At 42.6% G+C, this 12,516-nt stretch overlaps 1 protein-coding gene across 1 annotated transcript in view; it reads right to left on the minus strand.

The window, feature by feature from the left end:
- Positions 1–4,466: 4,466 nt before the first annotated feature.
- Positions 4,467–12,516, minus strand: part of LIPC (lipase C, hepatic type) — a gene marked incomplete in the record, with an annotated part of 38,363 nt that continues 30,313 nt past the window's right edge. Inside the window, 3 exon segments of the mRNA XM_027765980.1 lie at positions 4,467–4,620; positions 9,927–10,145; positions 10,963–11,080. Coding sequence (XP_027621781.1) covers positions 4,539–4,620; positions 9,927–10,145; positions 10,963–11,080 — 419 coding nt within the window.

Here is a 12,516-nt window from a genome sequence, read left to right on the forward strand (position 1 = left end):
TTCTTACTGCAGATGGAATCATTTCTAATTACATTTCCTATGAAGCTATATTAATACCAGAGCACATTGCACTATGGTAAAAACATGTTTGTTTAATTATCCCCCTTTAGCTCCTTGTTTTTTTTCTATATTATGAAATGTGGTATTCATAACAAAAGTACACAAACTACATCTGTATACTTTACAGAATGGTTCTATTATGTAATCACCACCTCTGGTAAGGAGGAGAATGTTGCTGGCACTGGAAATTCCGGTATGCCCTTCCTCAGCCCTAGAGGTATCACAGTCTCACTTTTGTGGTTGTGATTTTATTGCTTTTACTTAAAGTTAAATAAAGCCACCTGTTTATCTATTGTTGACAATATGGTTTACTTTTGCCTGTATCTACTCGATGTATTTATGGTGTCTTTTTGCAAATGCAAGGCCATGACTGTGTCCTTACATTTGCATCCTTGATGTCTCGTTGCCTCAAGCTGGTCCCTGCTCTGTTTTTCTTCTTGCATGTGTAACTTTAGTTCATCTTTTTCACTGCTGTATAACATTCTATTAAGAATATGCTGCAGTTGGGGCCAGCAGGTGGCATGGTGGTTAAGGTGGTGGACTCCCACTTGGCCGACCATGATTCAAGTCCCAGACCTGGCAGCTTGCTTTCCCATGTTCCATTTCTCTCTCGCTGTCCCTCTCTGGTCAAATAAAAATAAATAAATTAATTAAATAAAACCTTTAAAAAAATTTTTTTTAGAGAAAGATTTTTGCTATAGGGCTCGTGTACTTGCAGCAGCGACAGAGACAGGAAGTGAGAAATCACCCCCGGAGGGATGGCCACACCATAATCCTTTCTCCTCCATTCTCCTCTCGGGATTTTGGGCACACACGTACACATGCCTGGCATGAGTTTTAAGCTGCCAGGTCTGGGATTCGAACCACAGTCGACTACATGGGAATCCAGCAATGTAGCCATTATGCTATCTACTGGTCCTAAAATAATTCTTACAAAAAATATATATATACATATATATACACACACACACTACAGTTCTTTTATATATTATATTGGAGATCTTTGCAGTTATTTCTGGTTGTAATGATTTCCAGGCTTTGATGAATATTCTCAACATGTCTCCTGGTATACATATGCACAGAATCTTTAGGCTATATAAGAGGTCCTCAGAGTGTTTATGGAGAAGGCTTATTATTAAAAAATTATGCATGGGGGAACAGCAGTTAGTGTAATGGCTATGTCGCTGGACTCCCATGTAGTCGATCGTGGTTCAAGTCCCGGACCTGTTGGCTTAAACTCATGTCTGGCATGTGCGTGTGTGTAACCAAGATCCCAAGAGGAGAATGGAGGAGAAGGGATTGCGGCATGGCCATCCCCCCTGGGGGGTGGGTGATTTCTCGCTTTCAGTCTCTCTGTCTCTTTCTCTGTCTGTCTGGCGAGCGCATGTGCCTGATAGCAAAAACCTCTCAAAAAATTATGCATGGATTTGAAAATTTTTTGTACCCAAATAAACTCATACTTTGATTCGACTTTCCATGAATTTTTTGAAATCCTCTTGTATAGAGAGCTTTTGTGTTGTTTTTACTTTTATGTATTTATTGTCTAATGGTGTGTGTTCTTGCCAGGAAGAGAGAGTGACAGTATCTCTCAACAGGATATGCTAGAACTCCTTTTCTTCCATTTCTCCACCCTGTCGAGATTTTGGGCATGCACGTGTGCCCAATGTGCTTTCAAGCGGCTAGGGCTTGCACTGCTGTAGTCGGCCACATGGAATCTGGATCCTCAGCCCCTCTACTATTGGGCTGGACCTGTTATGTTTTAAAAGTGGTGTTTTAAATTCCTTCTGAATAATGATGAAATGTACCACCCCAATATAGACATAACTTTATAATAAACCTTAGTATTTTAGACATGAGGAAAACAGCATTCATTTTAATATCTATCAATTCTAGAGATGCACACACTTTACCTAAAAGTGTGGTAAATTACTTCTGCAGGCAAGATTAGCATTCAGGACAGAACGCTGATCCAGTGGTTTTATTCCCTGTTTTCCTCACCCCAAATCCTTTAGTTTTGTGGATCTTTCAAAAAGAAATAAACGTTAACCATTAAGATAACTTTAAGTGAATTAGTCAAAAGCAGACATCTCCAGATTTTTGTTTTCAGGAGCCCTGGTTTAACCCTGCTGGAGAGAAGAGAGTGTGAATGATGAGTGGTATTTAACTGAGACTATTTGTAGGGCAGAGTAGGTTGTTCACTGTGTATGGTGTGTCCTCCTTTTGGATCACTTGAAACACACAGCCAGTTGATGATCATATCTAGTATTGGTTTCCATCATGGGCTTTGTGTTGGAATTTGCTGGTCAGAACATCGTTATTTCATGTGTTATACAGTTTAAGAATTGATATCTAACTCTGTCTCAGTCAGTTTAAGCTGCTATAACAAATTACCATAGACTAGATGACTTATATAGCAAACATATATTTCTCACAGTTCTGGAGGCTAGGAAGTCCAAGATCAAAGTACCAGCAGATCTGGTGTCTGCTGAGGGCATATACTCTGGTTTATAGATAGCTGGCTTCTCACTGTGTCCTCACATGGTGGGAAACAGTTCTGGTCTCTGTCAGTCCTTAAAAGGGTACTAATCTCATCCATGAGGGCTGCATCCTCATGGCCTTCCATTCCTTAAATGTCCCACCTCAAAGTACCAACATACTGAGGATTTTGGCTTCAATACAAGAATTTTGGAGGGACACAAACATTTGGTCCAGAGCAAACTCTTTTAGATAGTCTAAGTTTTCCATTAGCTTTTGCTCTAAGCATTAGTAAAAGGGAAGTATTCTATTTATTTAGTTAGTCATTTAATTATTAAAATGACCAGCCATCATCTTTCATTATTATCATTAATAGTCTTAGCAGATTTCTACTTCTTCGTGTTTGGTTCAGAGAAATGATTATATGCTACAACCATTAGTTTAATGAGTTTTCTTCTTGTAGTGAATTGTATTTTCTAAGTTTTTAAATTTTATTTTATTTCTTTCATGAGAGGGAGAGAGGGACAAGTATCCTTGAGTTCCAGTCTGACCTGGGATCTGAATACCTGATCTTCCATGTGGCTCCTGCATTACAGAGCAATGCTCTATCACCGGCACCACCTTGGCTGGGCCAAGCTGCATGGTCTTTAGAGGTGTGTACTTTTGTGCACATAACTAGTGGCTAAGTAGAATTTTGCATTATTGAAGTGCTCAGCATGGTTCAATGTCCTGACCCCAGGGACAGTTGAACAGGTTTCCTGAGGGAAGGAGTGAGAGACACGACAAGCAGCGCAGTGTTACAACACGGAGATGGGCGCAGTGTTAGAAAATTGAGACGACACAGTGTTACATACAACTCTTCAGGGTCATCCATTTATTTTGGGCAGCACGCAGACAACACAGTGTTACAACTCTTCAGGGTCCTCCGGAGACTACACGGTGTTACAACTCTTCAGGGTCCTTCAGAGACTACAGTGGTGTTACAACTCTTCAGGGTCTTCAGGGTTGTCTGGAGATGACGCAGTGTCACAACTCTTCAGGGTTGTCTGGCGATTGTGGGCCAGGGATCTTGGTTATATACATGCTGGTGGGCAGTGATTGGTTGAATGAAGGATTGTAAAAGGTGGGTTATGATTGGTTGCTTTTGTGGACCAATCATGAGGTGCCGGATATGCAAATCTGAGGGATTCTAAGCTCACCGATTTGCTATGGGAAGTGGCCAATCAGAGCATGGTTTTGAAGGTGAGATTTTTGAAGGGGAGCCAATCAGGCCTTTGGCATTGTGTAATTGTTTGCTCTCTGAGAAACCGGCGATATGCTGGTGCGCAGCCTCCCACAGTTCAAAAACTCACCAGAATAAACCTAGTAGGGAAATTTAACTAAGTTGTAAATGACACTAAATTAGAACAACAGATCTACAATGGCTCTTATATTTGTAGTATTTACATGTATTAACATTTATTTTTTTTCTTTATTTTATTTATTATTATTTTTTAGAGGTTTTTGCCCTAGAGGGCATGTGCTTGCGGGAGAGAGAAAGAGACAGAGAAAGTGAGAGGGAAAGTGAGAAATCACCTCCCATAGGGGATCGTCACACCTCAATCTTCTCTCTTCCTGGGATCTTAGGAACACACACACACGTGCCCAGCATGATTTTCAAGCCACTGAGTCTGGGACTCAAACCGGGTCAGCCATGTGGGAATCCAGCAACATAATCACTATGCCATCTGCTGGCCCCTGCATATGTTAACATTTAACTAGAGATAAAATAGGAAAAATTTTAATTGTACTAGTACTTGAAATTAGTTGTATAATATAGGCTTTAAACACTTAGTTTATAATAGTGAAATCATACTCCCCTTTAAATCTGAACTTTGAAATTTATGCAGTTTTTTATGTGACTGGTTTCTAAATAAGGCAACCATTCCAAATAAGGAATAAGATTCATTTATTCTTTACACTGTATCTTCATTAAATCTCATCTGATCTTTCACTTTAATTTTTTAGAGTTTACATTTCACAAAGATTTTCTCCTGGGTTGGGTGAAGTTGTGGATCATCCATGTTTTCTGAGCAAAATGTCATTCTGAATAGAAAACACAAAGCAAACACAGCATTAAGTTTTAGAGAGAGCTTATTCAAGCATCTCATTCTTCATCAAATGCAACTCGATTGATGCAAGGTGCATGATGTATTTTTTAAAATTCGATTCTTACGTTTGCAAATATTTTTTTTCTAACTTTAGGGGAAAACAAAACCCAAGTCAGTGAAAGTAATGATGGAAGGCTTCCTGGGGCTCTGCACTGGGATGAGTAAGTTCTATAAGAACTGATAGTCCTTGGGTCTGGCAGGTGGTGTGGTGGTTAAAGTGGCTAGATTCCCACATAGCTGACTGTGGTTCGAGTCTCAGACCTGGCAGCTTGCTTTTCACTTTCCTTCTCTGTCTCTGTCTCTCTCTGGTCAACTTCAAAACAATAAAATAAAAATGACAATGAATAAAATTAAGTAAAACAATTAAAAAGAAAAAGAACTTCCAGTCCTAGGGTAACTTCCTTTTGTTCTTCCTTATACCAGCTCATCAAAGAGTCAAGGGTGACTTTCTGTCATTGTATTCTTTGTCTACACTGCCCTGACTTCTGGACACACATTCACAGTTCCTCAACTGCTCCTCCCAGGCAGGCTGACTTCCCCTACTTTCTTCTTTGGATGAGCTCCAGTTTGTCAGTGCTGTTCTGAAAAGTCTTGATATGAAGCCACTTGTCATCAGCCTCTGCCGAGCTCAGCCCTGTGAGTCATGCCTCTTCCTCTTATTGGTGCAAATGTCTGGAGAAAGCAGAAGCTACTACGTGTTTGGGGTCTCTCTCAGAAACCATCTGCTAGACTGCTTTGACCATTCGCTTGGCCTGAATGCCATTTTGTGTTACTAGCTTCAACTGCATCTGTTAAAATATAGATCCGCACATATACACAGGGAATTCCAGTTTATGGCTTCCTTTTCTTTTCGATTACATCTAAGGTCAAATCTTTACTAAATCAGATGTTTTAAATTAATAAAGGGTTATGAGTAATTTATGAATGCATTCTTGAAAAATTCAAATGGTAAAGAAATATGTGAAGCCAAATGTTAAAGACCCGTCCCCTTATCACATTTCTCTACCACCATGCTCCTCCCTACTTGCATGGTTTTGATTTATGTCTTTCTAGATCTATTCTTAGGCATTTAAATATATGTCGATGTACCTACACACAGTTTTTTTTCTTAAGCAAGTGGAGTTATACTGTATGTATTTTCCTGCAAACTTCCCTTGTCCCTCAGTAATGTTCTTGGAGACCTGTCCTTGTCAATACATACAAGTCTGTTTCATTCCTTTTCATCCATTGTAGGATACCCTAGTGTATGGATGTACCACATGATTTATCATTTCCTATTGATGGGCTCTGAGGTTTCCCCATTAGTTTGTTATCTACAAATAGTACTGCCACACACATTTTTGTACACATCTATCCTTTGAGGACATTTTGAGTATGTACACAAATATTTTGGAAATATTATAGACACCTAGAAGTAAAATTCTGGGTCCCAAGTTATCACATCTATTGAAAATTAAAAACATTTTTTTAAAAGAATTATTTTAGTTAGATTTATTTATTTATTTTAATTTGACCAGAGAGGGACAGAGCAAGAGTGAAAGTGAGAGAGAAAACCAGAAAGCAAGTTGCCAGGTCTGGGACTTGAACTACGGTCGGCCATGTTGGAGTCCAGCGCCCTAACCACCATGCCATCTGCTGGCCCCACATCTGTTTAAAGTTTTGATAATAGTAGCATTTTGTTCTGCTCACTGCTGTATACCTGGTGCTCACGCAGTGCCTGGCACAGTGTAAGGACTCACCAATTGTTAGCTAGTGAATGAAAACCTCTGCAAAATGTCTGTAATGGACAGAGAATGTGAAAATGTGAGAACGTCCATTTCTCCACGCTGTCACTAACTCTGGATAATATCCTGCCAAACTAATGGGTAGCCAGTGATAATCTCATTGACTTTTGTTTTGCATTTATGCAATTATTTGGGAAACGGAACATCTTATCATTCTCTTTAGCCAGTGACTTTTGTCTTGCTGCACAAGCCTGCTCACCCCTGGTTTTGTGCTTTGGGGAAAGAAACCTCACGTGGAATTCTATAAAACAAGTTACTTCACCTACTTTTTCCCCTTGCACGTAACAGAGAGATAAAAGTATGAGTTTAGTGTTTGACATCTTGGCTCTGGGATTTTGGCGTGCAAAAGATACTAAAAACTGGTAGTTATTAATCTCATGAAATGCATGTATGATTCCCATGTATTACTAGAGAACTGAGTCTGAAAGAAGCGAAGTTACTGTCTGAGCCTACACAGAGGGTAAGCAGTGAAGTTGCAATGTGAGTTTAGGGCTGGCTATGCAGGGGTCCATCTGATTCTGCCTACAATGGCTTTGCTCACTGCCTGTCTCCCTGGGATGCCTCTTGACCTCCTCAAAGCCTGCACAGCATGGCCCCAACCACACCACCCTGAACTCTCTCCATAGACTTCCTCGACGATGTAAAGCTAAACTCCTGCTAGTCAGAATGTGCTCTGTGAGTCAGCAGCAACAGTATCTCCTGGCAATTTGTTAGAAATGCAGAATCGCAGGCCCCGCTCCAGACCTGCAGCAGAGCCTGCAGGTTAACATCACCCGGATGGTCTGTACTCACATTCAAGTATGAGAGACTCTGGGATGGAGCACACCATTAATTCATCTTGTTTTCTTTTTCTTTCTTTCTCTTTTTTTTTTTTTTAAGAGATTTTTTGTCTTATGGTGTATGTGCTTGCCAGAGAGAGAGAAACACAAAGACAGTGAGAGGGGAAGAGAAATCATCACCCAGGGTGATGGCCACACTGCAATCCCTTCTCCATTCTCCTCCCAGGAGCTTGGGCATGCATGCACTTGTACCTGGCATGAGTTTCAAGCTGCCGGGTTTGGGACTTGAACTGTGGTTGGCCATGTGGGAGTCCAGTGATGTAACTGATGCACCATTTGCTGGTCCCAGTTCATTTTGCCTTTTTAATTAGAACATGGAGTTTCTTTCTTCCAAGAGCCACAACTCAGATGATTATTATATTTTCAACTTAAAACCTATGGGCCCTATAACCCCTCACCCTTTTTTTGCATGTACCTTTTACAGCCCTGAGGAAGGAAGGTTTGATGCACACGTATGTAAATGTCCAGCACTGTTAAAGAGAGTCAGAGAACAGGGTAAAGACTAACAGAGGAAGGAACTGCTGGAAACTTACCTGGGCAACAAAGGGGTGCTATATCAGAAGTCAGATCTGGGCTGGGGCAATTTTTAGCACTGCCCCCAGGTGGGGAAACTGTGAGTCTCAGGCTGCACAGCTAGTGCTACCCATTTCAGGGTCATGGGAAAGATTATTTATTGATTGATTGATTTTTATTATTTTTTTCTTTGTGGAGAGGTTTTTGCTACAGAGCATGTGCACTCACCAGAAAGACAGAGACAGAAAGCAAGAAATCACTCCCAGAAAGGATGGCCATACTGCAATCCCTTCTCTATTCTCCTCTTGGGATTTTGGGCATGCATGCACACGTACCTGGCGTGAGTTTAAGTCACCGGGTCCAGGACTCGAACCACAGTCGACTACATGGGAGTCCAACAACATAGCCATTACACCAACTGCTGGTCCCCATGGGAAAGATTATATTAGATCAAAGCTATGGAGCACCTAATACAATGCCTACATGCCTGGGAGCTGAGTGGGAGCCAGCCTCTTCTCCCTTCTCTTTCCTTAGGACCATGTGGGTATACACCAGTGAGGAGGTAATGTCTTATGTACAACCTTTTAGGCCAGTACACAAAGAGTTGTCCCTTAACTGAGGAATTCCCCTTATGTGAGCAAATGTGGGGAGGGGTAGTGCTCTTCTAAAGGGTCAAAAAGCCACGTAAGAATAACTGAGTGTGTACAAGGAGAGAAGCAGTACAGTGAGGAGAAATCTGTTGGCAGACTACAGAGTAGGCTCTTTGTCATCGCCAGGATTTTTGCATCCTAAAGAGATAAAACCTCAGAAGGGGGTTGTATAGGGGACACAAGGGGGCATAGATCTGCCATAGGCCAGCTCCTGGCGGTGAGCCTGAGGGGTGAGGGGTGAGTATAGTGCAGAGGTTAGAAACCTGCTCTTTTTCCTTCTCTCCTGAGGACAAGCCAACGGGCTTCCCAACAAAGGAAGGTGGGAGAGGGAAGACAGGTGCGGATGTAGAAGGGCTGATGTGGGAAAGGGCCTGGGAAGCACAGAACTGTCCTGCCATGGGGAACTGGAGCACTGTGGGAAGGCGTGGCTGCCATGGCAAACCATGTTGGGCATCCCTTCCCTCTGCTGAGAAGACTACAGAAGCAACTGGGCCATCGTTCCTTTTCCTTACACCCTGCTTGTCCCCGGGGGCGTTGAGGCCAGGGGAGATGTTAAATCAACAGAGCTGTACATCTAGGCAGTCCATTGGTCCACACCAGAATTTCTTAGGGCTTTTATTAAAACACCTGCATCCCGAGTCCCTTCCTAAGACCACAGTGAGTCGGAAGCTCTGTAGTTGGATCTGGGAATTCTGTGTACTTAATACGCTTCCTGCGATTCTCTGGCATCTAAGATTTGAAAGGCACCACCACAGAAAGAAGGCAATTGAGGGACTAGCAGCTGGTGTAATGGCTATGTTGCTGGACTCCCATATAATTGACTGTGGTTTGAGTCCTGGACCCGGTGGCTTAAACTCATGCCAGGCAAGTGTGCATGCCCAAGATTCTGAGAGGAGAATGGAGGAGAAGGGATTGTGGTGTGGCCATCCCCCCCTGGGGGGGGTGATTTCTCGCTCTCTGTCTCTCTGTCTCTCTCTTGTCTTTCTGGAGAGCACACGCACCCTATAGCAAAAAGCTCTCCCCCCCCAAAAAAAAAGGAAATTAAAGTTTTTGAAATTTGATCTATTAAAAAGCATTTCTCTGGGTAAACAATGAAAGAGAAATGTCCCATCTGTCAGTAGTACACTGGGCCAGCACCCTGACACCACCTGATTCATTTCACATCGAGGTTTGAGAAATGGGCTGTTGAGGTGGTTCTCAAACTCCAGACAGGTGACTGTTTACCGTGACCAGTGGGAAGGGGCTGGGGTGGAAGTCAGAAGTCCCCAAGTACAAATCTTCATCCTTCTGCCTAGGGCGCTGTGAATTCGGGATGGTCACGTCACCCCTCTGAATAGCCACACGCCATCATTAGGCTAGAATGATGCCTAGTCATGTGATAAATGTATTAAGTTGCCAAACTGCCTGGCCCATGTAGGTGCTTAATAGACATGAGGTGGTTGAAGCGGCTGTCACCTTTGCTGAGTCTCTCCTGCTTTGACTCTGATGGTCGTCAGGACAAGGCCCGAGTAGTGGGGCCCCATGCTCCATGGGATGATGGTCTGGACGGTGTTCCAGACGTTGGCCCACACCGCACTGTTTTCCCACTTGAACTTGATCATGACCAGCTCGCCGATGTCCGAATCCAACGTGATAAGAAAGGAGTAGGTTTTATTACTAGTGATTCCTCCGCCCCTTGAAGATACAGAGGAAAGCAGACCTGGTCAGTTTGGTTGGAACAGCATATGCTCACACACTTTCAGGATGAGTTAGCTTTGCCCGGCTGACTTGAGATGGTATTTTGGTTGCATTTTTCAAACTGGGGCTTGACAGGCTATTAATAGAGACAGCAATAGGTGTGCCTAGATAAAAAGGGGTTCCAGACAATAAAACTGAGAAAGCCGTAACGTTTTCTGTGTTAGCATGTTGGAAAGTTTCTGAGAAGTCCTACCATCATAAACCTATTAGGGCATTGGGAAAATCATGACATATTTTTCTAAGTTTTCCTATGCAAATATGTGTCATGACATTTCCGATGACCCAGTAGTAAACTTCCTTTGGCTTAGGCTCTTCCCTCTTATCTTCTAGGAAGAAGCCTACGAGGAGCCAGTGGGGCTGGTGCAGTTCTCCGTAGGTGTGATTGACACAGCACACCCACACCAGGCTCTTTCCCCAGTAATGTTCCACCACAATATAAATAGGAACTTCTGTTAAAACAATGCTACATGACAGTTGTTGATAAACCATGTATAAAAAGGGCACACCAATTAAGAGCAAGATTTAAATGCAGATTCTGAAGTATCTTTATCAACTTTACTCTCTAATCTCGAAGACATGGAAGGATCCCAACACCGAAAGACAGCCAGGTGCCCTTCTGCTATTGACATCATCCCCCTTGGGAGAGATGGGCACTGAGTTGTGTCTGAGCTGACCATGGAGAAGCACAGTCCATCCAGACCCTGTGAGAACAATCAGCACGTCCCACCACAGACCGGCTCCACCTCATACTCACAGAGTGATGGGGATCTTCTGCATTTCCTCTTTGGTTCCGAGTAGCGACATGGTAAAAGTTGGTTCTACTGGTTTCTCAATTTCGTTGATGAACTGGATCTTGAACTGGTAATGATAAACTAGGAGATACACACACACACACACACAGAGAGAGAGAGAGACAGACAGAGAGAGCGAGAGAACATTCAAGTAGAAATTAATTAAAAATCCCATTAAAAATTTTAATGCAGAAGAGAAAAATGCAGATGGATAAATACCATAGTGTTCATTTTTTTCTCCCCAGGTGGTAGAACTATGAATGCTTTTCATCTTTGCCTTCTCTGTATTTCCTGCACATCTACACAGGACTTACATCATGTTTGTAATATAATGATGGTAAATATCATCCAATGAAGATGACTGAACAGGGGCAGAGTATGCCTGGCATTCTCAAGGATTTCTGGACTCAGCTCCTGTTGAAGTGTTTCATGTGCTGGGTGAGAATCCCCTTTTGTAAACCAAAGGATATGTGCCTTTTAGGTACCTCACAGCATCTGGGGAGAACACACAGCATTCTATACTTTGCTCTGTAGGAGGGGTGTGTTTCTTGGGGGGGCAGCACCTCAGCTAAGGCATCTATGTGCTGATCACACCTTTGTGGGGTAGCTCCTGGGGACGGGCTCTGTGAGGTTTAACAAGCACGTCTCCAGTAGAAGCAAGATAACTCTAGTTCTGGAACATGGGCCTAAAATATTTTCATCTTATCAAATGTACACGATGTTCTTTTACTGAGTAATTTGAAATAGGGTATTGTTTTTCATTCTTCTTTACCCAAATACAGCCCATATTTAATAAATAAAAGCAAACAGCTTGCTCTAAGACGGGCATTGTTAAGTATTTTACATGATATCACATCATTTACTCATCATCATAACCCCCGTGATGTAGGTATTGTTATCACCAGCCCCATTTTCTGAATGAGAACTGGGGCTCAGAGAGGTGAAGTGATTTGCCGGAGGTCACAGAGCAGGATCTGTGCTCTTAGCTTCCTTGGCACTACTGCTCATGCTCTCAGCCTGTAGTGTCACCCCACCAGCTGTGGGCTGTATGCAAATTCCCCACCTTATTCCACAACGGCTGACCATTGCTTGGGCTTTTGCTGTCTCCATATTCTCTCAGCGTGGGCAATGTTCTAGTGCGAAGATTGCAAACAGGGTTACTGTGGATGTCAGTTCTGTTTGATTGAGATGACTGCCTAGAGCCCTATGTGGAGATGGATTTGGAGACCACATCCAGGCTTTGGAGAAGATGGGTGTCTGTTTTAAGGCAAAGTATAGGAGAATTACAGTGTGCTTGCTGTGTATTTCCTTTCCTGTTCTAGACCATGATTAATCCACTGATCCTAATACAGTGCTGTGCATACATAGTAGGTACTTACGGAACTTTTGGGGCATGAACGAACTAATAGTTTGCTTGTGGGAGTGTATCATCAGTGATATCAACATATAGCAAGATGGAAATCCCTTCTGAGGATTTAAGACCTGAGTTTCGAGCTTTCTCGGAGGAGAATTCCTGC

This window comes from Tupaia chinensis, unplaced genomic scaffold (genome assembly GCF_000334495.1).
Source record: "Tupaia chinensis unplaced genomic scaffold, TupChi_1.0 Scaffold000063_1, whole genome shotgun sequence".
In the NCBI taxonomy this organism is placed as follows: domain Eukaryota; kingdom Metazoa; phylum Chordata; class Mammalia; order Scandentia; family Tupaiidae; genus Tupaia; species Tupaia belangeri.